Consider the following 24,952-nt stretch of genomic DNA (forward strand, 5'->3'; position numbering starts at 1 on the left):
CTCAAATGCCACGGTTTTATCATCCACAATAACATCAATCGATCCCACATTAGGATCCTTGTTCAGCAAAGTGTCTCTGAACGTCCTCCCCGCATCAACAGATGATCCGGGCTGGACATCCACCTTTTCCGTTTCCTTCTCGACGTGCATGGAAACCTCGTCAACCCCATTATTAGTAACCGGCTTCCAGGTCTTGTCTTCTTTTCGTTTCAAATCGACCCCATCAACAAACCTAGCCAGAACTATGTAAAGCTTATAGGTTCCTATCCACACGTCCTTAAGACGATCTTCCAAATCCCCCATATTCCTATCCTTCTTGTATGAAACAAAACCAAATCGCTTACCCAGTTTATCAAACTTCCTAGCAATGTACGTACCGTGGACCTCACCATAATTCTTGAGAACATTGACCAAATCAGTAGAAGAGCATCGAGGCGGCAGGTTGGAGACGAAGAACTTCATGATCGAATCGTTATCTTTGTTCCTTGGATGTTCTTGATGCATATTCCTTGTGTTGATCGGCACATCATACCATTGATCTACCTTGTATTTTCCTCTTGCCGTCATGATGAAACTAAAACCCTATTCGCCCAGAATCGCCGATCCTATTTTTTCGCCTACAAATCTAGTACGTTTAGCATTATGCATCTCTAGCATAAGATTTGTTGTGCACCAAATGTTGCGTCAAATCGAAACTTGTTGCGCCATATCGCCCATGTCAAGCTCTCTTTAATCCCTAATTTTATAAAGTCTTACGGTTTTATTTATAGGTGTGTGTATAAGACGAAGCGGTATGGGGGCCGGCTTAGGCCCGACGCCGGTCCCCCACACCGCCCCCCCTTCCCGTTCCGGCGAGTTCGGCTCCCCACAGACGATTGTGACGGGCCTCCTTTCTCCTCTTGACTCTCACATATACCTATACATACATACATATATATACATAAAGGGGTTCATCCCCCACCCCCCTAGGTCCATCCCCTTCAAACCACTCCTACGTGGCGCCGACGTGACGACCCATCCCCTTAGGGATGAGACTCTCCATACCGCTTAGTCTAATAGTTGATCTCCATCTGATAGGGAATCAACCGATCACTTTTATTCTAGCTTTTTACTTGATTGTTTCAAAAACTTTTAATGCATCATAATCATCAAGACAACCAATATTGGTTTTTGTTCATATAAAACGTAAACAAATTTGCCAATGATCTCTAGATCAAGTGGTGGAAAATTTGAATTTCTCTCGGGAGATGAAAGTTCAACTTCCATTTGGTGCAGGGTGATGCGCTGGTGGGCAGTGATAGGAGACCCAGGGAAACATGGGTTCGATACTTGAGCCAAATGGGTTTTACCGGTAATTTCACTGTCGTGCCTACGGGCGGGTGGGTTACCGAGTTTTCCCCACAATTGGTGGTGGACTCGAGTTACTCTCGGAGTACTCCGTTTAGTCCAGTGGGTGCCCTGAGAGTGCTCGGGATTGATTCTGTTCACCATTCAAAAAAAAAAAAAAAAACGTAAACACATTATAATAAACCGATGTTAACCATGAATGATCGATTGATCGCTTCGGCCAGACAGTTACTTAATAATCGGTTTTAAATGTAAATTGTTTTCTCTAAAAAAATCTTCGAAATAAAAAATTGAAAGTTAGGCTTCATGAAGAAAATTACTACATCAATACATACTCTTTATCACTGTTTTAAATTTAGTTTCGGTACCATTTACAAACATAATCAAACATCAAAAATAAAACAAATACCAAACATATTTTAAATAACCAGCAAAAATTAATCTAATATCTCTATAAAATTTCCAACTATTACAAATCAATAACACATGTTACAAAAACACCAACCATGATCCTACCATAAGTTTCAAAACCAACCCGACTGAACCGCGGAATGATACTTGACCAAAACCAAAACCAAGACAACCATGAACGCCACGCCCCATGGCGAGCATCCATCTTGCTTTCCAGACTCCTTGGGCATGCCCGCGGCTCGAACCACGTATGGCAACCGGTACCTCATGGTAACATAGGTTACAAGAAACAAAGCAAGTGGCAACAAGTAAAAGAATAACTTGAGAGCCATCTTCTCCCTTTCGATATGAACCTTGAACTCGGTGTAAGTAGACATGGACATCAAGAGTATGGCCAGACCCAAAAAGGCTAGCAGCCGCATGGGTGGTGCGGATATCGAACCGAGGGTCTGGTCAGCCCAACTTAACCCTGATCTTGAGTCTCTTATGAACCAACCCATTGTGTGTTTGTGTGTTTTTTTGGTGTGGTGTGGTGTGTGTGTGAGTTGTTTGGAGATATAAACGTATATATATGTGGTTGTAGGGATCTGGATTCTAGTGAAAACCAAACTTTTTTGAATGTTTAATTATTAAAAAGAAGAATCAAATTCGAGATGAATTCACAAAAAGAGTGAAAAAAGTGAGGTATTGATTCCGGATGTTTTTTAATGGGTACGAGTAAAGTAGACGAATTTTCAGTCACTAACGTCCGCTAAAAATATATTAGAATATTTCATTTAATATACTTATTATAATATACTTATTATATACACATGAATAAATATTTTTAATTTGTAAGTTTAAATGAAAGGTGTAACAGCTTAAGTTAGCAAAAATTATATTTTTAAATAATTGCTTATAACATTAGGGAAAGTAAACTAGAATGATACAATGGACTCCGGTGAATAATAACCAAATCATTAATTGAAACCGAACTAAAAACCGATGAAACTGAACCGAAATTAACCGAACTGAAGATTGGTTATCGGTTTATTTTTGTACCCTCGGTTAACCGAAATTAACCGAACCGAATTATTCATATTTTCTTATATTTTTAGCTTTTATACCTTCACTTCATGTATTTTATGTTTTCTCCATTTCATATATGTAAACATCTGAATCATGTATTTATACCTCAATTTTTATGTATTTATACTACCATTATATGTATTTATACATCCATTCCATATACTTATAAGTAAAAAGTTTAGCACAAGTTAGGTTTGGTTATTAATCGAAATCAACCGAACTGCACTTAAAACCGACAAACGAACCATATAAACCGAACCGATTAACCAAAAACCAAATGGTTGATAAAATAGATTAACTGATTACTTCAGTTTTGGTTTATGTTAAGGCTAATAACCGAACCGAACGATGCACACTCCTACATTGGAGTAAGAAATTTTAAAACATCCGGATCATGAGCCTACCAGGCGGTAAGATTGAGTACTATAACAACTTCAGATGACAACAACCTAGCCATAGTACTCTACCATATGTTAGCAGGGGCGGCCCTGAGGGTGGGCGGGGAGGACCACCGGCCAGGGCCCGTGATTCCGAAGGGCACATTTTTTCTATAACGCATATAAAAAATACTAAGTGCATCCATAAATAAAAATTAAAAGGAACAAAAACTAATAGTGAGGAACTGGCCTAGTGGTTAATGGTTTGTTGTAAGTTAGTTTGCGCGCTAAAAATCGAAGATTTCTCTGGTTCGACTCCCAGCAAATCTGTTTCTTTTTATTTTTCCTTTCTTTTCTTCCGGCAATGAGTTAAGCTTACCTACTAGTACTACTTTTTTATTTTAAAAGCTTGCATAAACAAGCATCCTCAGTTTGTTTATTTCCTTTTAACAACTGATAATGATAATAGTACTTTATTAATTTATGACTTTATTTAATTTGATGTTCAGTATGTAAGCATTGTTTGATTTTAGGCTTTAATATGTATTGTAGATTATTTAGCCGTTAATTTGTCAGAAACTTTGTTAGAAATTGAGGGTTTTGCATTTTTGCTAATCGTCATGTTAATTTAAGAGTGAATAAATTTACTAATAGTCGTGTTACTTAACACGTGTTAAGACCGAAGGGGCATATATTTTCGAGCTCGGACAGGGCACCTGAATTCTCCGGGCCAGCCCTATATGTTAGCAACTCATTCGGAGTATGATAACATTTTAGACAAACCATTATGACAGTATGAAGTCAACATTGGAAGAAATGAGTTGAGTCGCTACTTGAGAGGTGATTAGTCGTGGCCGGGGTTCAGTTGGAGACACAAGGTATATCGCGAGTCAACACTTGAAGTTAACCTGAAGTTGAGGAGAAGACCACATCCAAGCCGCAGCTTAGTGGGTGTGACCAAGTGGACGTGAGTGACTACTAAGTCCAAGTTATAATAGAATAGAGTTGGTTTATCCTTTAGTTTTTAAATTTTGAATTGTAAGCATTTGTATTTGAATAAGTTTGCCCGTAAAGGGTGTTATATAAACCCTCGTCTAAATTGGTCTTATTTAAGTTTTTTTTCTTCTAAGTCCTTTTTCTTGTATTCGTTTGTTGAAAGTTAAATAAAGAAAAAAGTTGCTCATGTGTTTGAGAAAAATCTCGTGTTCATGGGCATTTCTTTTGTTCATCAGATTCATTTGTTAAAACGTTACAAGTGGTATTAGAGCTTGGTGAAACTCATATCTGGGATCGAAGTCTGAAGTCTGAGACTGATGTAGACGATCGTATCCACCAAAGAAGTTGGATCACGTTTGTGTTTGTGATCAAGTCGAAAGATCTTGTGTGGACCAGAGAAACTAACAAAAGAGGCAAATTTGTGTGTAGGCATGTGGCAAGCTAAAGATCAAATCCGTGGAACGAGCCGAGGATCAAAACCAGAAGAAATCAAGCCCAATAGAGAATGCTCAACACGTGGTGTGATCTTCAACTTGTCGCATGACTACAAACAAATTTGCCTACAAAGAGATCAATCGCACGAAGAGATCATGGTCGATTTCCAAGTCATTGGTGGTGTGAAGAAGCTGAACAATTTGAACTACAACATGTGGTCAACTTGTATGAGTTCGTATCTGCAGAGTCGGGATAAATGGGAAGTTGTTCAAGGAATTGGCACCGTTCAACCAAGAAACAATGTTAATGGGATGATTATCAAGTGGAAGATAAAGGTAGGTAGTTAAACCCATGTTCGTATAGAAGACCAAGATTGAAGAAGAGTTGTTCGAACATAGTCGAGACAAAACAATATTAAAAGAAGTCTCACAAGGTAGGATAAAATAAAATTGACTTTGGACATCATAGGTCTTAAGCCATGGAGTCGCAAATTCTGATATGCACCAAATGCAACATATAAATTATATCAAATAAGGTATAAAACTAACCATTTTTAGTACTAATGTTGGAAAAAGTATGTTTCTTTGTATACTTTTGATTTTCTGGATTAAAAGAGCTTAATGTACAAAAGGAACAAATTAACGGCAAAAACCAACATGAATACAGAAGAAGAGAAGTTGATACATCATACCAACCCTCTGAGCTTCACCCTAAGACCAAAAACAACAAATCAGAAGATAAGCACGGTGTCGTGCCACCAAGGTATGGGGCCATGGCCCACTCAAGATTCTAGAAAGAAAATGACAAACAGAAGCAGACAAGAGACACGGGGTCGTGTCCCATCGACACGGGCCATGGTCAACTCCCAAATTTGTAGAATCTTGGATAGTATAGCAAGTACAAGGGTCACGGGGAGGTGCCATTGATATACGGGGCTGTGTGAGCATATGGACTAACACAGCTCATTAAATGAAGACAGAGAAGAAGGAGGCACGGGGTCGTGCCCTCTGGGCACGGGGCCGTGTAAACCGTTTGTTTCCAACTATAAATAGGGGTGCTTGGTTCAATTGCAATCGATCCCTTAGCAAACAACTTCTCCCACTTCTGCCATCCTTTAGCAGCCTCTTCTCACTACTCCAACACCACCATCCATCACAACCGATAGAGTTTAGAGTGTATAGTAGTCTCGGGATCCAAGATCGATCGTAAGAGCCTTTGTCAAACTATGGCCATGCTTGGCTAATCTCTTACATCACTCGGTGAAGACAAGTCATTTATCTATTACTTTTGAATTCCAAGCTTTGATTAACTTTTTAATTGGCTTTGTATTAATGACTTTAATAACTAGTTTTTATATTGAAAGAGAACTTTATTATATCATTTATTCATGTTTTGTTGATTTACTCATTCGTGTCTTTACGGTCTATATAAAGCGTTTTAACTGCCTGGAAAGGGGTTAGAAGGGTGGTTTGGGTAAAGTTCTTTCCTCGTTCAATGTATAGATCCTGCGAGGAATTGATTCAAGCTTATTAGGACTTCCTTTGAGGCAGATAACATCAAATCGGGGGAAGTAAGAACGACTTAAATCTCTTATAAATAAACTACTATTAAAACTTTAAACCGGCCTTGCGGGACTGTATCCCTGCTTACTCAGACCAATATGGTCGAGGATACCGTTGCCCCCAAAAGAAGGACATGCCACATTTTGCATTAATAACTTACTTAATTATCTTTCAATATTCCGGCCTTGCGGGACTGTATCGCTGCTGACTTAGACCAATATGGTCGAGGGTAACGTTGCCTCCAAAAGAGGGACATGCCACTATAACCAAGATAATCTCTTAAACTACCTAAAGTACAGATATCATCAAAGGATACGTAAAAGATAAGTCAGAATCAAGTGATTCTATCTTGTCTATTTGTATTCTTTATTATTTTAGTTTCTTTCTTTATGTTAACTATCAAAAATCTTTTCTCAAAATTTGGTTAGATTAGACATTGACGATATTCCGGTATTAAAAGCTCTTGTGTCCTTGGACGACCACGGTATCTTACCATCACTATACTACACCAACGATGAGTGCACTTGCCCTAGCATGTTGTAGAGAGTGATGGTGTTATCTTGTTTTTAATAAATTTTAAGCTTGATAAATGAGTGAAAAGTGCTTAAAAATATATTAAAAATCATACACCCTCACCTCACGTCAAATTCCAAAGCTTTTCTTGGCTGAACCGTATCCAGCATACTATTGAAGTTCGCTACATGTGATCAATCTTTTGAAAATACATTAGTTTTCACTGGTAAATACAATTAACCGACTCCTTTTGAAAATCATTTAGAAATTTCATTTGATATATATTATGAAAACCCGTAAGTAATCATTTTAGTATTTCTTGTCACCAGTTTTACATGCTTGTCAATACAATCGGGCACCATAAATTTATGCCGGTACTTGGTCAATGTACACACCATCTTTAATATTTTATATGGCCATTTCTATTTAATGAGTCGAGACGCTTGGACATGATACCATTAACACCCAAGTGTTTAATGTTAATTAAGCAATATAGATTGAACCGCATTCTTATATTTATGAAAGCATTTGCCCATTTATATAATACCCGCTTCAAGTGGCTAATACCATATCCCAACTTTTTAAAGCAAAATATGCTAAAAGTATTTATCTTCGCTAGCTGTCTTAAAACAGAGTATTTGGTTCTCGTAGCAAAGTCATAATCAAAGTTTAGTAATCTTAGGGACAATTATCTGGAGGGTTCTATAGTCTGAAATCAACACAATTATTATACGTTAGAATGTTTACGGGTCATTGGTAAGTCATTTGACTTGACTCGTTAACTTTAGAATTTCATTCAGTTCCGCTAGATTAAGCATCGACAGGATGGAATGTGGTTTATACCCGTCCGAGTGCAAGGCCTCGTTGGATACAAATCATTTAACCAAACATTCTGATTTAAAATGGTTTTGAAACCATTTGACCCGTTACGACTAGTTTATACGGTGTATGTCCGTACAACCATGTGCGTAAAAGCAGGTTCGGATGGTCAAGTGGGTTCATGACTAGTCTGTCAAGCTTATTTATATTTTATGATACTATTTGGTTTTACGTCAAAAGGGCATTTTTGACTTTTTGACTAGGATCAGGTACGGAACTGCTGGTTTTGAGGTTTCTTGTGCATCTCTAATTTAAAGGGTGGTCTGTAGTCTGCTTTGTTTTTTCAGCCCAAACTCTTCTTGGCTACTTGATAGTTGATAGTGTAGTATTCGGGCCTAACATAACAAATAGTTTACGGGCTTTTTACTTAATGGGCCTGTTCAACGAAACCCTAATCAACACACCTTTGTTCCCTTTATAAAACATCTTCTTCTTCACCCTACAAACACACCACAGGTTCTCACATATATCAGGTACGACGAATTTTACATTTGTTTGTTTTTAGTTCGAATCATTAAAAACCATATGATGATTTTGGATTTAATTCTCACGACGGTCGTCTGATCTCACGCCTGTTTGTCGGGCCGTGATAAACTGATGTATTGATCCATATTTTTCTGATGGTTTTTCATAAATTGATTATTTTTTAATAAAAATGATTGTTTAGTTGAACATAATGAGGATTGTTTTAGTTGTTCCGATTTAATTTATGAACGGAATTGATAACCTCCTACTCATTCTGAATGTTCTAGTTTTTTGAAAGTTTAAATATGACTTTTTTTAGTTTTGGTTATTTGTTTGTTTTGATTTATTTGGTGGATGTATATATGTTTTGTGGTTAGTTTTTTTTTTTTTTTTTTTTTTTTGATAATTGTACGGGTCTGAAGTTTGACTCTTTGGCTTTAATATCAATGCCATTGGTGTTGAATCCAGCACCCAAAATCAAATTAGCCCCTTTGTGATTATTTAGATGGATTGTTTATCTAGTTTGTCTACAAGTCATGAAGTGGTACACTCAATTTTTGCTCATATTAGATGTTGGCGTTAAACTTTATGGCCAGTAGTTTGAAAGAATTCTTGCCACATAGATGTATTCGTTTTTTCTCCTCTATGTGACTCATTCTCAATCTACTTTTTAGATAAGAGTTAAAAGTTATTTTATTCTGTGTGATTCGGCCATTTTATGAGTTTATTGCAAAGGTTTTTTTTTCTCTATGAGTCCAAAAAGATTTTACATAGTCTAGTCTGGGTTAATTTTATCTTTTTTTGGTTAACATGAGAGACAATTCGGTCATTTTATATCTCCTTTTAACTAGGACAATTCGGTCATCTAAAAACTTACGGATTGTCCTTTTCGTTAAGAGAAAAATGGATGAAAAATGCATGAAGTGACTAAAATGGCAACAGTAAAACATTTTTGGACCTATGAGCGAAAAATGAAACATTTGGACTAAATTGGCTAAATGGCCCAAATCACAGGTACTGAAATGGCATTTAACTCTTTTAGATATCACTTAACGCAGTTAACGTTGTTTCACTTTTCCTCAGTTCTGTTATAAATTAACTAATTCATATGGTTATATGATTAATATTTGAAGAAGTGAATACAAACAATCTATCACAGGACGGACAGCAGAAAAAATGAAAAATATGATGGCAATTGTATTAACAATCCAATTGATGATTACATGCTTTTAAATAGGAGGTTTTAGAGCATTCACATCCAATCCATTATATTCTCACCCTAAGTTACACTAAAAAACACTACATTTTCTCTCTCATTTTCAATTAAATAATATTTTTTTATACCTTTATCATTACCTTTTCTCTCTCATTCACTCACAACTATTTTCAAAACATATTAAAAAATTATAGGGGGTGAACAGTGTCTCCCCAAATATACAGATGAACAGTAACATTTTCTCTCTCCTTCACTCACAACCACTTTTTATACTCTTTATATTTTAAAAACAACACACACATAATTTAATTCCTTGGATGTGAATGCTCTTAGGTTTAAAGCTTGGTAAAGGAAGTAATTTATAATAGTGTTTGGACAAAAAATCTATTTTCGTGTCTAGTCTTCTAGTTGTACTTGTATAACCTAACAAAAGTGATACAAAATGTTGTTGGTCGAGAGGTTTATTAAAAGAACCTAAATCAAAACTCCTGTTAACTTCAGATGAATACAACCAACACCATTGTTCTTGCAGTCAAATACAACTAACGTGCTTAAATTTGAGCCAAAACATGTGACTAAAAAAATGAAATACCTTTACTGTGAAAATTCTTTTTGCTTGTTTATGTTTCTATTAAAAGGAGAGTTAGAAAGATCGGCGAGGAATGACTTAGAAAACCTGGAGGTTTTAATGGAATCAAGGAATTTATCGGAAGAGGAGGAATGAACGTTCGCGGAATGTAATAGAGTTCTTAGAGAGCTGAATGATAATAAAATCCTTGATTTAAGACAAAGATCGAGAATTAAGTGGGCCATTGATGGTGATGAGAATTCGAAATTTTTCCACGGAGTCATTAATAAGAGAAAGGCCAGCAATAATATACCGGGTCTAAATATTGATGGGGTTTGGGTAAAGAAACCTACGAGAGTCAAGAAGGAGGTGTTCAATTTTTTCAGAAAAAGGTTTGTTGAAGAGCAATCGGTGAGACCGGTGTTGGTTTGCAACAATTTTAAGTCCTTATCAGACTCGGACCGAGAGCTTCTCGCGGAGCCGTTCTCGAGTATGGAGATTAAGGAGGTTGTGTTCGGATGCGGCGACGATCGGGCTCCTGGGCCCGATGGTTTTAGTTTCAAATTCATTAAACATTTTTGGAGTGAGTTTGAGTTGGATTTCAAAAGGCTGTTAGATTTTTTTTTATGAGGGTAGAATTAACTTGGGGAGTGGGTCTTCGTTTATTACCCTTGTTCCGAAGGTTAAGGACCCGATGGACTTAAACAACTATAGGCCTATTAATTTGGTGGGGTTGTTAGTAAGGTGATTTCTAAAATCTTAGCTAATCGTCTGAGGCTGGTAATTGGCAAAGTGGTGACGGACTCTCAGTCGGCCTTCCTGAAAGGTAAATTCATTCTTGATGGGCCTTTAGTTGTCAATGAGATTATCACGTGGTCAAAGAGGAGTAAGAAAAAGGCGTTTTTTCTCAAGATAGATTTCGAAAAGGCATATGACAACGTCAATTGGCTCTTTGTTGTGGCTATTATGAAACAGATGGGATTTCCAGACATTTGGTGTAGGTGGATTTGGGGGATCCTTAGTTCGGCGAGATCGTCTGTTTTGGTGAACAGGTCCCCCACCTTTGAATTCAAATACGAAAAAGGGATGAGGCAGGGTGATCCTATTTCCCTGTTTCTCTTTTTACTTGTCATGGAAGCTCTTTCGTGTATGTTGGATAAGGCGAAGGAGAAAGGCATTCTAAAAGGCATTGGCACCCCGAACAACGGTCTGATTCTCTCGCACCTTCTTTATGCAGACGATGCCATAATTATGGGTGAGTGGTCATCGGAGAATGTAATAAATGTTGTGAGAATACTTCGAGTTTTTTATATGTGCTCAGGGTTAAAAATTAACTTCTCCAAGTCCAACCTCTTTGGTATTGGAACTGAAGCGTGGGAGGTTGAGCTTTTTGCTACCAGGGTCGGGTGTAAAGCGGATATGCTTCCGTTCAAGTATTTGGGGCTTACTGTAGGTGCCAACATGAATAAAATCAATAGTTGGAAACCGGTGTACGATGTTTTTGAAGCTAGGCTCTCGAAGTGGAAGGCGGATTCCCCTTCAATTGGTGGCAGGCTCGTTCTTATCAAGTCCGTGTTGGAAAGTCTACCAAATTATTTTTTTTCTCTTTATAAAGCGCCTTGTAAAGTGATTCAAGACCTTGAAGGCATGATCAGACGGTTCCTTTGGGGTGGTACTAATGAAGGGGAAAAAATTCATTGGGTGGCTTGGGACAATGTTTCGATTCCTAAAATCAGCAAGCTTAGAGATGTGAATGTGGCCCTTTTAACCAAATGGTGTTGGAGATTTAAGGAGGAGGATAATAATCTGTGGCGCAGGATTATTTTTGCGCTCCACAGTAGTGCTCGAAATTGGGATTTTCTTCCGCCCAGAAAAGTATTAGGAGGAACATGGAATAATATTGTTAAGGTGGTGGCTAGAACCATGGTGGAGAATACTCCGCTGAGGAGTTACTTCAAAGCTATCCCAGGAAGAGGTGACACCATCTCCTTTTGGTTAGACCCTTGGGTGTCATGTGAGCCGCTGAAAAATTTATTTCCCAGACTATTCTTGGTTGAGAGTAATAGAAGGTGCATGATAAGTGATCGGCTGGTCAATGGTTTAAGTCAGTTGGAGTTCAATTGGAGGTGGAAAAGATCGTTGCAAGCTGGGCCGGAGCTAGAAGATGTGAATCCGCTTATTAGCTTGTTGAGCCAGGTCAAATTGACAGAATCAAAGGACAAATGGGGTTGGTTTGGGGACGGACCAGGGGAGTTCAGTGTCGGAAATGTAAAAAAAAAACTATTATGAAAAGCCGGGTTTATTCGTCCGTCTCGAGTTACAAATGGTGTAATTGGATCCCTGCTAAGTGTAACATCTTTGCGTGGCGGGCCGGTATGAACAGAATTCCAACGGTGGAGGCTTTAAGCAAAAGAAATGTTATTGTTCAGGAGACGTTGTGCGGCTTCTGCAATGAAGGTGAGGACGCTGTAGATCAACTCTTCATTCAATGTTTTGCTGCAAATACGGTATGGAATGCGATCAACAGTTGGTGTCGTATCCCGTGTATATTTGCTTTCTCCTTCGAAGACCTTATGAACATACGCTTACATTGTGGGTTAAAAGAACCAGAGAAGTCTACATTGCAAGGGCTGATCATAATAGCTTGTTGGAGCTTGTGGAAGGCTAGGAACGAAGCGAAGTTCAATTCGGTTCCCCTCAGAATCGAAAGAGTTATTAGCGAAGTGAAGTCCGTTGGGTATTAGAAATAGATCGAAATTCAAAAGTTTATCTTGGGAAAAAATTGGCGTAAATTTGTAATTATGTAGAGTCGTTTGTGTTGTGGGTCGGTGGCCGCCTGGTTTCGGGTTGGTTTTTTTCTAATGAAGTTCTCGTTTCAAAAAAAAAAGAGAAAAATGCCCAGATAGTCTCTGTGGTTTTGCTTGTTTTTCACCTTTAGTCCCTAACTTTCTAAAATTACACATATAGTCTCTAAGTTTTTGAATTTCGTTCCCGGATAGTCCTTGCCGTGGATGGGAATTAGTTTTTCGTGTTAGGTGCGTGTGAAATAACAAAAATACCCTTACTGTCAAACTAATAACTAAAGAGTTAAAAGAAATATAGTTAATATTTTACTATTTATCTGGTCTAAGACCACCCACCACCCACCCTACCCACTACATCTTCCCCACTCCACACCCCACCATCTCCCCCTTCAACCACCACCATCTACCCCCACAAACAAACTCCCCCAGTCCTGTTTTCAACCAATTGTCCCAAAACTCTCCCTCCGATTGCTCACTGGAACCGACAACGAAGACACCAACTATTTCAACTTTGTTCCTCATTCTGGATCCTCGCCTGGACTATTAACTCATCTGGTATAATTACAGAGGTAAGAGAGTATTTCAAACCCACACCCGCCTCCACCATCAATCACCCATCCCTAAATCAACCACCACCATCAACCACCCAACCCTAAATTAACAACCACCATCATCCTCCACAATCACCCCACCGTCTCAAGTGACCTGTGTCACACCCCAACCGCGTAAAACAACAAATCGTGGTGGAAACGTCGGGGAGTGTCGTAACAGAATCATTGTTTCACAACACATGGTGATTAAAGATTTGTTTTATTCCATTAATGAACTCATTGTTTTGTAACAAAATAGATAAATACAAATAATTGTCTTTCAAGTTTTAAAGTCGCTAAGGCACGAGTCCATCCTATGTGTAGCATGTATCAACAATCATCACATAGTAGCACCTGAAACATATGTGAAAATAAAACGTCAGCATATAAATGCCTGTGAGTAACATAGGATTTGTGAATTAGATTCATGGCTTTGGATAACACAAGAAAAGCTTTTATGTTTTCCAAAATAGCCATGAATATTTGTAAAAGTTTTGTTTCTAAAATGCGTCGTTATGGTAAAAGGTTTGTAGTATATACAAAAATATACTTTGGTTTTGAGATAAGCGGATAAGTAGTATATCTAAATATACTTTAGTTATGAAATAGTTAAACAGATAGGATATCAATATATACTTTAGTTTCTAAAATAATAGATTTGGTAGTATATAACAAGTATACTTTGGTTTAAGAAATGAAAACATCGGTGGTATATCAAATTATACTTTGGTTTTGAAAGTAGCATATTAAACTATGCTTTGATTTGAAAATAGCATATCAACTATGCTTTGGTAGTATATTAAATTATACTTTGGTTTATGGAATAACAAGGTCGGTAGTATATCAAACTATACTTTAGTAAAACAGTATCACGTTGGTAGTATATCGAAATATACCTAAATCTTTAGTAAACAATAGCATATCAAACTATACTTTAGCAAAACAGTATCACGTTGGTAGTATATCGAAATATACCATATATCGCGATTTGATAATACATTCAAACCTTAGTGCATCAAACTACACTTTAGAGACTATAAAAATACCACAAAGGCAAATTCTATTTGGTTAAAATTTTGGTTTCTGACATTCCATACAACAGGAATGGGGTGTCTAGTCTTATAGCGCTATATCGTACTACCAATCGGCTTGATCATTGTTAATGAATGTATAAATAACAACATGAACAAACAAATAGTCTAACAACTTTGAAAATCAGTGTTTAAGCTAGGGACAATAGTTCAATTCGTCAAAAGATAAGTACTATGCATGTGAAATCATATAGTTGAAATCATGAAAATAGTGTATCGACACATATGGATCACCCCGAAACATTTGAAAATGTAAAAGAGGGGACTATGTACTCACTTGAGATTGCAAGTATCCTTGATTAAGTGTCCTAACAAAGCTCGGAAATCAAGGAATCAAGTGGCACCTAGTATAGATTCACTATGATAAATAATCGGTATAAAAATCGGAAGATCGGGTAGAATGAGGACTTGTAAACCAAATGAGTATTGAGACTCATGTGATATGGGTTAACAAAGCCTACATCCTAAATCGGAACCTATCCTAAGTGCTTACGACCCATTATGACCCATTAAGGTAGTCTACGCTACTTTAACGCGTCGTTCGCGCAAATGCGTGTTCGAGACGCCTAACTATTCCTATGACAAGTATTATATGCCCTAACATGTTCAGATATGTTGCATAATCAGTTTAAGGGACAAAATTTAAGTTACATATGCTTAAAATCAAATTATGAATGAAAAGGGCATTTTGGTCATTTACCTAAGGCATATAAACTACCTATCATACAACTAATTAAACTAAGTGACCATAAGGTATAACCTCAGAAGGTTATTCCCTATACAACCATGGTCACAAAATATGCTTTGTCGGATCCTAACGATCGACCAAATGGGTCGGGTTCGAAAGTCTAAGCGGTTGTCAAGACCGCTTGACTTACGACCCTAAACAAGCACTAGACTAAAGTGATGGGTTAAACATGTTAAAACATGTTTAACTAAGTTAGAAAACAGGTTTGATATCAAAAAAAAGTGTTTTGATACCCGAAAATAGATTTGTCGCAAAATACGCATAAATACGTATTTTGACCGAAACTTTGACTCGTCACTTCGACTAATCGACGTGGTAATCAGTAGCGTGATTACGCTCACGTTGCAAAGTTCAATTGAACTTTGACTTGACCAATTCATGGTCAAAGCAGAAAGTCAAACACTGTTTGACTTTCATGCTTGTAACACCCTTATCGATATTTAACGTAATTCTTATAAATTAAGAACTAAAAATGTGTATTAATGATCACACATGCTAATCATAACACGGGTTTATTTAAACTTTACTTAGCATTAAAACAACACAACAAAATGTGATTGAATTCGTCGTTTGAAACGACAACGTAATAATGTGCGGAAGCTTGAACTTGATCGTGTTCGGTTCTTCGTTGAGCTTGATCGTCCCTCGGTATTGTATATAATACCTACAATTCATAAAACATGAATTGAATTAGTCATACGTAGCTTAGAACGTGTTTAAACGAGTTCGCGAGGCAAAATAATTGAAAAAAACAACTTTTTTCAAAACTGACTCCGTCATGCCACGCGAAGAACCACATGCTCCTTCGCGTGGCGCGAAGGTGACCATTTTCCAGCAGGTTCGCATCTGGGACCTGCATATTCCCAGCACATCCAGTTTTTACGGAAACGACCATAACTTCTTCGTTATTGATCCGTTTTACCCGATTCTTTTTCCTACGCGTCCGTAATTTAATTCTCCATCTAATGGAGTTAAAATCCAACATCCGTCATAATAAATTTTGAGACTTCTAAGCCTTCATCTCATTACCTTTTTACCGAATTTTAACCCGTTTATGCATTTTATCAAACAAACGTATTTGTTTGATCATTATATCACATACACTTCCTCAAATTAAGGTTATCTACCATTTTAGGTTCTAATCACAGGTTTATTACACAATTTAAACCCGTGTTCGCTCGTATGCTTATTTTGACCCGTTAAGGGTAATTAAGCCTATTTTAAACATGAATCTCTTTCACTCACATCAAGCATTATACTACCACATCTCTTGTTAAATAATCTTTCTTCACAACTATATTTGTGTTGTATTAAGTGTGGAAATTCCTAAACTCCGAGTTTTACCCCTCGAATCATTATTTTACGGCAAAGACTATTATAGAGTCAATGACTAAGGATTCACATCTTTCGCTTTTGTATACTCATTCTAAGTGTTTAATTATGCATACTACTCTTTTCCAAACCACCCTTATGGGTCATTCGCTCGATTTAGCTTACAAGGGCATTTTGGTCCATTTAGTCCTTTAATTGATACAAGGGACTTTTAAAAACATTTTCGACCCAAAAGCCCTGTTTTAAACTATGCATTTGATTCGAAAAGTCATTATGTTTTCAAAACACAACGATCATCATATGAATCATTCGGTTTGCTTAGTAAAGAAACCAAATGTCTTTATGACTGCATTTAACTATCAAGGAGCCTCTAATTCCTATTGAGTAGTTAATCTATATTATACATACCTGGCTCGGATCAATCTATATATTGACCCGTTTCGATACCTTGCCTTAGTACCCGCTAAGTAATAGCGATGTAAGTATCCATATGATATTTATTCCTGAAATCATACAACTCGACAAGCCATTAGTCGATATTGTCAAAAGGTGATATTTTCACCCTTTTGACCCATTTGTTTTAATTGACCGATTATATTGGCGAGACGAAGCTTATTGCCATCTCGTCTACACGACCCGCTCCATTTTACATTGCGCGGTCATTTTAATTATAAATCACTTCTTAACACTTTTTGGCTTATCAAGGCTTTCGAAATAAAGTATCATTCAAAACCAACAGTTATTGTCAACGAGTGACCAAATTACAATTTTAGCCTTATTGGTTATTATGATTTACCTTATATGGTAACCCTTAAAAGTACATGTTTCATTCGTCATAATATGATCGAATTACCGATTTACTCATTTTTATCATCACTATGGTTTCTCATCATATTTGATTATCTTGTTCCGTACGACTACATGCCGGAACACCATATCTCAATTAGGTATTTGTCTTTTTCGTAATTAACATGACAAAAGGATATTCTAAATATATGACTAGTGTAAGATATACTTACCTTGCATCTGAATTATGCTTTTCTTTTCCTTCTTGCTCCGTTTGACCCGCTTCATTCACAAGCTTCCACCTAGCTTGTTAAGCGCCAAACTATTATCATATTTCGTAAGATGGTTAGTTTAGTCATTGTCGATCATGACTATTCCACCCTACATATTTTCCATCAAAATTATCATTCGATCTTATTAATGGTGGGTTTGACTTTTAAAAGGTCAAACGCCTATTAGTATATAAAACGCACATTCAAGTTTGTCCACTATTTTAGGCATTTCTCAATTTTCCGGTAGGCGTTATCTCTTGGCCACCGTTTTAACCAAAGTTCCAACCAAATTTATTATATTTCCAACACAATAAACTAGTTCAAGCAATTATCTTGACTAGTTTATTCATTTATTTTTGTAAGAACTAAGGGTTCCTCATACACGAGTAAAACCCGTTTCATCATATCACTAGCATTTATCTCAACACTTAATGTAATCACGTTCTACTTATCAATTGGTAGACAATATGATTTCATACACCTAGTTCCATGAACATATTTACCAAATTTCATCTTAACATTCAAAACCCATTTCAAGTCATTTATGATCATGTACCGAAATTCATGATTTAATCAAACACCTTCTTAACATCATCATGCATGATGATTCTAAACCTAGTTAAACCATCAGTTTCATCATAACATTAAAACCCACTTATCTAAGTGTGGTAATTCATCTAAGTATTCAAATCATAGCAATATATGCAGAATTTTCACTTAGGGTTTTGCTCCTAAGCAAGTATACATCTCTAATCTAGCCATAACTTCTACAATTCATACCTAAATCGCATCTTGTAAAGTTAATCGACTTTTCACAACTTCATGAATGTCAAAAATTCGACATACCTTTCGATCCCCTTGACTTGGTGATCGTTTATGTATATTCCAATCCAAATTTGGCCTTCGTTTGATCCTCCAATTTGAAGGTTTTGTTGAGTTAGGGTTTCACCCCTTTCTCCCTGCTCCTCCTGTCGATCGAACACACCTCTGTGTGTTTTTATTTTCTTTTTTTTATATAAGTGTTTTAATTAAAACACTTTTCTAATTACTCACCTTTAGCCCCTCATGATTTGGTTTGTTACAAGTAGGCCTTAACCTCTTTATTTCTAGAAATATTTTCCTTTAATTAACTAGGTTAATTACTCCTAGTTAACTTAGTGGGTTCGGGGAGATTACCACCCGTTTGGTTTTTAAGTCCCGTTAGCTCGGGTCTCTTATAAACGTTATCTCATTAAACCCTTTCATTCTCTTTTTATTCGGTATTAGGTTTATTTATTTACATTCTAATATTTACCACGTTAATTTTACCACTAACGGTGTTTTACCCGTTATCACTATTAACGTGGTTTGATTACCAAACCCATTTTTGGGGTGTTACAAGTCTACCCCCCTTAAAGAGGTTTCGTCCCCGAAACCTTATTTACGTAGTTCATTAGTTTAATCAAACGAACCTAGTTTTGTTTTCAAGGCTCCCGTTTCCTTTGGTCAAAAGTTTTCATGTATACTGACGCGTACGTCTTTCATGTGTAAGGCCTCGCGGGCCGTTACTTACAGCTTATAACCCTTTATCTTTATTGACTGAGTTGTCACTTGACCACTTAGTCTCGTTAGTCTTTTAACAGGTCTATCCCGCGCTTGTGTTATATTAACAAATGCTTGTATTTGTTATGACGCTTTCTTAACTTTGAATAGTTTTACCGGCTAGTCTAATTAGTCCCCGTCACTTCATACCCCGTAACTCACGTTACAACGTGATCATTTTCTATATTTCTTTTCTTGTCCGTGAGCGTGTCACGTCATGTTTAAGTTTAATTCAACGTTTCTTTATCATACTTCTTCTTTTCGAATGTATCGCCTCGCACATGTTAAGACCCATACTCTTTGATATTTGTTATTTCCGAATTCGCCTTATAGTATTCATATTTGTTAAAACGTTATTTCTTACTAAAACTGAATTTTAGTTTAACGTTTTTTTTCTCTTTAACTATGTCAATTACTCATATCAAGGAAATTGACAACCCATAATTTATTGTTTTCCGTTCTCGTTTTACGCGGGGATTCGTAACAAGTTCCCTCACCTTACACTATTGACCCGTAGGTTCCTTCACTTAACCTCGTAGGCTATTTCCTTAAGCTTTCACCACTTTAAGGCGAGGCCCTTGTGATCCCTTTGCTTCAACTCATGACCCGTGGGTCATTTTGGCCCCGTAGACCTTAACACTAATTAATATCCTGTAGGTTATGATGATCCTGTAGATCATCTTTTATTCGAGTCTTTATTCAAATGTGTATACGTTTATATACGCATATGGCGTTAAGGCACCCCTTTTTATGTTTAGAATTATTCACCTTTACTTTTTGGATTTCGTTTGACCTTGACCGTAGTCTAAGGCTACATTATTTTCTTTCGAATTATCTTTCCGACTTCTTGACTTCTAACGTCAATTACACGTCGGTTTGCCCTACACTTACCGTTACCCGGTTCTTACCTATACTTCTTTACGTTCCATTACCCGGGTTCTTTTATTTTAATGTTTTTAACGCCTATAACTCCTTTACATAGGTTTATTCGCACTTTTATTTATTCGATTCGCGCTTACTTACTTTAGCAAGTGTCATCCTTTATTAAATTTATTTGACTTGTTCGTGTGAAAATTCATCACTTATGAATGTCAAACTTCAGTCTTTGTTCGACCCGTTCAGCTTTGAAATAGTTGAACGTAATTTATCAAAATTTCTATTTGCAGTATCTTATCGTCCTTTAGTCATGACCCAAAACCCGAGTCTTTTTGACTTTCCATACGCGTTCCTGTTTCTCAGTCTACGCATGCGTTTAATTCCTTACCCATCAACCGGGTGTTTTACCGAAATCGTTATCATTGCACCCCTTCCGGTATGCATTAAGACTTCATCTCGATTTACTTGGTCATCTTAGCGAAATCCGTCGCTTTTATTCGACCATGTCTTTTATTCTTTACGTGACCACCATTGGCGGCCTTATTAATTATGAGTGACGATTATCATCGTTATCCTTTCTTTACTACGACTAAAGTTAACAACCGTGATTATCTTTTTCGTGTGGGCAACACCTTTGTTTTTATGACCCGGGGGATCATCTATACTTTGGTTTTACTGCCCATTTTGTTCACCATGGCCCTTTCGTCCAAGATGACTTATTTTCGTAAATTTTCTTTTGATCATTCATTTATATCATCATTTACATTAACCCTTGTCCCTTCTCTCGGGCTCATTATCCTAATGTAATACGCTTCCGTCACCCAGCTGTGCGTTTACATTATTATCAACTATTTTGTTCATTTGTTTCATTTGGGTACTTTTTAATTTGTCCCATTCACCCCGTCCTTACTACATCGGATGTAAATGTGTCCGCTATAAGAAGTTCATGGTATCATATGCCACTACTTACTTGGCCAGAGTAAGCGATTAACACATGACACGCATGACCTTTTTATAGTTTTCACATCACGCCCTATGTAAGTAATGCCTCTATTTGTTTCTCTTGGAAACAATATCCCGAATACATTTTCTATTCGGGTTTTTCCAAGTTTTTAATCTACATATGCAACTTTCAATTTCTACATATTTGTTGCATATTACTATTTGTGCAATTAAATTTAAAATGTGCACCTGGTAATGCTTGCCCTAACGGGCTTCTCTTGCCATTAGCCTTGTTCGCGACCGTTACACGATTTAGGTCCTTGATGAGCATACTCTTTGGACCGTTCCTCTGTCAAATCTGCGATTTGTTAAACTCTCGCTATCCTCATATGCGAGTGTCCTTCAACTAAAACATATACAACAGTTAGTAATTTCAACATTAAAGGATGCTCGTATTATAATACAAGGCTTTTCTAATATACGCATCAACGCGTGTAATTTCGTTGACTATATCTATTCTATATCGTTTTTATTGGTGTAACGTGTATTACACGATAACCATATGTGTTGTTCTCAACACTTTAATCATACTAAACCATTGATATACATGTACTTACCGGATTTGCGATCAAGCCTCGAACCGAACACACTTTATTCTTTAACCATGAGCTCTGATACCAACTTGTAACACCCTTACCGATACTTAACGTAATTCTTATAAATTAAGAACTAAAAATGTGTATTAATGATCACACATACTAATCATAATACGGGTTTATTTAAACTTTACTTAGCATTAAAACAATACAACAAAATGTGATTGAATTCGTCGTTCAAAACGACAACGTAATAATATGCGGAAGCTTGAACTTAATCGTGTTCGGTTCTTTGTTGAGCTTGATCGTTCCCCGGTATTGTATATAATACCTACAATTCATAAAACATGAATTAAATTAGTCATACGTAGCTTAGAACGTGTTTAAACGAGTTCGCGAGGCAAAATAATTGAAAAAAAAACAACTTTTTTAAAAACTGACTCCGTCATGCCACACGAAGAACCACATGCTCCTTCGCGTGGCGCGAAGGTGACCATTTTCCAGCAGGTTCGCATCTGGGACCTGCATATTTCCAGCACGTCCAGTTTTTACGGAAACGACCATAACTTCTTCGTTATCGATCCGTTTTACCCGATTCTTTTTCCTACGCGCCCGTAATTTAATTCTCCATCTTATGGAGTTAAAATACAACATCCGTCATAATAAATTTTGAGACTTCTTAGCCTTTATCTCATTACCTTTTTACCGAATTTTAACCCGTTTATGCATTTTATCAAACAAACGTATTTGTTTGATCATTATATCACATACACTTCCTCAAATTAATGTTATCTACCATTTTAGGTTCTAATCACAGGTTTATTACACAATTTAAACCCGTGTTCGCTCGTATGCTTATTTTGACCCGTTAAGGGTATTTAAGCCTATTTTAAACATGAATCTCTTTCACTCACCTCAAGCATTATACTACCACATTTCTTGTCAAATAATCTTTCTTCACAACTATATTTGTGTTGTATTAAGTGTGGAAATTCCTAAACTCCGAGTTTTACCCCTCGAATCATTATTTTACGGCAAAGACTATTATAGAGTCAATGACTAAGGATTCACATCTTTCGCTTTTGTATACTCATTCTAAGTGTTTAATTATGCATACTACTCTTTTCCGAACCACCCTTATGGGTCATTCGCTCGATTTAGCTTACAAGGGCATTTTGGTCCATTTAGTCCTTTAATTGATACAAGGGACTTTTAAAAGCATTTTCGACCCAAAAGCCCTGTTTTAAACTATGCATTTGATTCGAAAAGCCATTATGTTTTCAAAACACAACGATCATATCATATGAATCATTCGGTTTGCTTAGTAAAGAAACCAAATGTCTTTATGACTGCATTTAACTATCAAGGAGCCTCTAGTTCCTATTGAGTAGTTAATCTATATTGTACATACCTGGCTCGGATCAATCTATATATTGACCTGTTTCGATACCTTGACTTAGTACCCGCTAAGTGATAGAGATGTAAGTATCATATGATATTTATTCCTGAAATCATACAACTCGACAAGCCATTAGTCGATATTGTCAAAAGGTGATATTTTCACCCTTTTGACCCGTTTGTTTTAATTGAGCGATTATATTGGCGAGATGAAGCTTATTGCCATCTCGCCTACACGACCCGCTCCAGTTTACATTGCGCGGTCATTTTAATTATAAATCACTTCTTAACACTTTTTGGCTTATCAAGGCTTTCGGAATAAAGTATTATTCAAAACCACCAGTTATTGTCAACGAGTGACCAAATTACAATTTTACCCTTATTGGTTATTATGATTTACCTTATATGGTAACCCTTAAAAGTACATGTTTCATTCGTCATAATATGATCGAATTACCGATTTACTCATTTTTATCCATCACTATGGTTTCTCATCATATTTGATTATCTTGTTCCGTATGACTACACGCCGGAACACCATATCTCAATTAGGTATTTGTCTTTTTCGTAATTAACACGACAAAAGGATATTCTAAATATATAACTAGTGTAAGATATACTTACCTTGCATCCGAATTATGCTTTTCTTTTCCTTCTTGCTCCGTTTGACCCGCTTCATTCACAAGCTTCCACCTAGCTTGTTAAGCGCCAAACTATTATCATATTTCGTAAGATGGTTAGTTTAGTCGTTGTCGATCATGACTATTCCACCCTACATATTTTCCATCAAAATTTTCATTCGATCTTATTAATGGTGTGTTTGACTTTTAAAAGGTCAAACGCCTATTAGTATATAAAACGCACATTCAAGTTTGTCAACTATTTTAGGCATTTCTCAATTATCCGGTAGGCATTATCTCTTGGCCACCGTTTTAACCAAAGTTCCAACCAAATTTATTATATTTCCAACACAATAAACTAGTTCAAGCGATTATCTTGACTAGTTTATTCATTTATTTTTGTAAGAACTAAGGGTTCCTCATACACGAGTAAAACCTATTTCATCGTATCACTAGCATTTATCTCAACACTTAATGTAATCACGTTCTACTTATCAATTGGTAGACAATATGATTTCATACACCTAGTTCCATGAACATATTTACCAAATTTCATCTTAACATTCAAAACCCATTTCAAGTCATTTATGATCATGTACCGAAATTCATGATTTAATCAGACACCTTCTTAACATCATCATGCATGATGATTCTAAACCTAGTTAAACCATCAGTTTCATCATAACATTAAAACACACTTATCTAAGTGTGGTAATTCATCTAAGTATTCAAATCATAGCAATATATGCAGAATTTTCACTTAGGGTTTTGCTCCTAAGCAAGTATACATCTCTAATCTAGCCATAACTTCTACAATTCATACCTAAATCGCATCTTGTAAAGTTAATCGACTTTTCACAACTTCATGAATGTCAAAAATTCGACACACCTTTCGATCCCCTTGACTTGGTGATCGTTTATGTATATTCCAATCCAAATTTGGCCTTCGTTTGATCCTCCAATTTAAAGGTTTTGTTGAGTTAGGGTTTCACCCCTTTCTCCCTGCTCCTCCTGTCGATCGAACACACCTCTGTGTGTTTTTATTTTTTATTTTTTTATATAAGTGTTTTAATTAAAACACTTTTCTAATTACTCACCTTTAGCCCCTCATGATTTGGTTTGTTACAAGTAGGCCTTAACCTCTTTATTTCTAGAAATATTTTCCTTTAATTAACTAGGTTAATTACTCCTAGTTAACTTAGTGGGTTCGGGGAGATTACCACCCGTTTGGTTTTTAAGTCCCGTTAGCTCGGGTCTCTTATAAACGTTATCTCATTAAACCCTTTTATTCTCTTTTTATTCGGTATTAGGTTTATTTATTTACATTCTAATATTTACCACGTTAATTTTACCACTAACGGTGTTTTACCCGTTATCACTATTAACGTGGTTTGATTACCAAACCCATTTTTGGGGTGTTACAAGTCTACCCCCCTTAAAGAGGTTTCGTCCCCGAAACCTTATTTACATAGTTCATTA

General features: G+C 36.6%; 1 protein-coding gene and 2 non-coding genes across 3 annotated transcripts; 2 read left to right on the forward strand and 1 right to left on the reverse strand.

Annotated features, from left to right (window-relative positions):
- Positions 1-1,871: 1,871 nt before the first annotated feature.
- LOC110906523 lies at positions 1,872-2,258 on the reverse strand. Its single transcript, XM_022151644.1, has one exon. It carries the CDS (start codon positions 2,256-2,258, stop codon positions 1,872-1,874), a length of 387 nt encoding a protein of 128 aa, XP_022007336.1.
- A 5,848-nt stretch (positions 2,259-8,106) lies between these two features.
- On the forward strand, positions 8,107-8,214 carry LOC118487065. Its single transcript, XR_004880231.1, has one exon. It is a non-coding gene; the product is annotated as a small nucleolar RNA Z161/Z228 (small nucleolar RNA).
- Positions 8,215-8,256: 42 nt separating this feature from the next.
- LOC118487057 lies at positions 8,257-8,331 on the forward strand. The gene has a single exon (XR_004880224.1). It is a non-coding gene; the product is annotated as a small nucleolar RNA Z105 (small nucleolar RNA).
- The last annotated feature ends 16,621 nt before the right edge of the window (positions 8,332-24,952 follow it).

The sequence above is a fragment of the Helianthus annuus genome, chromosome 14, assembly GCF_002127325.2.
Source record: "Helianthus annuus cultivar XRQ/B chromosome 14, HanXRQr2.0-SUNRISE, whole genome shotgun sequence".
NCBI classification, from domain to species: Eukaryota; Viridiplantae; Streptophyta; class Magnoliopsida; order Asterales; family Asteraceae; genus Helianthus; species Helianthus annuus.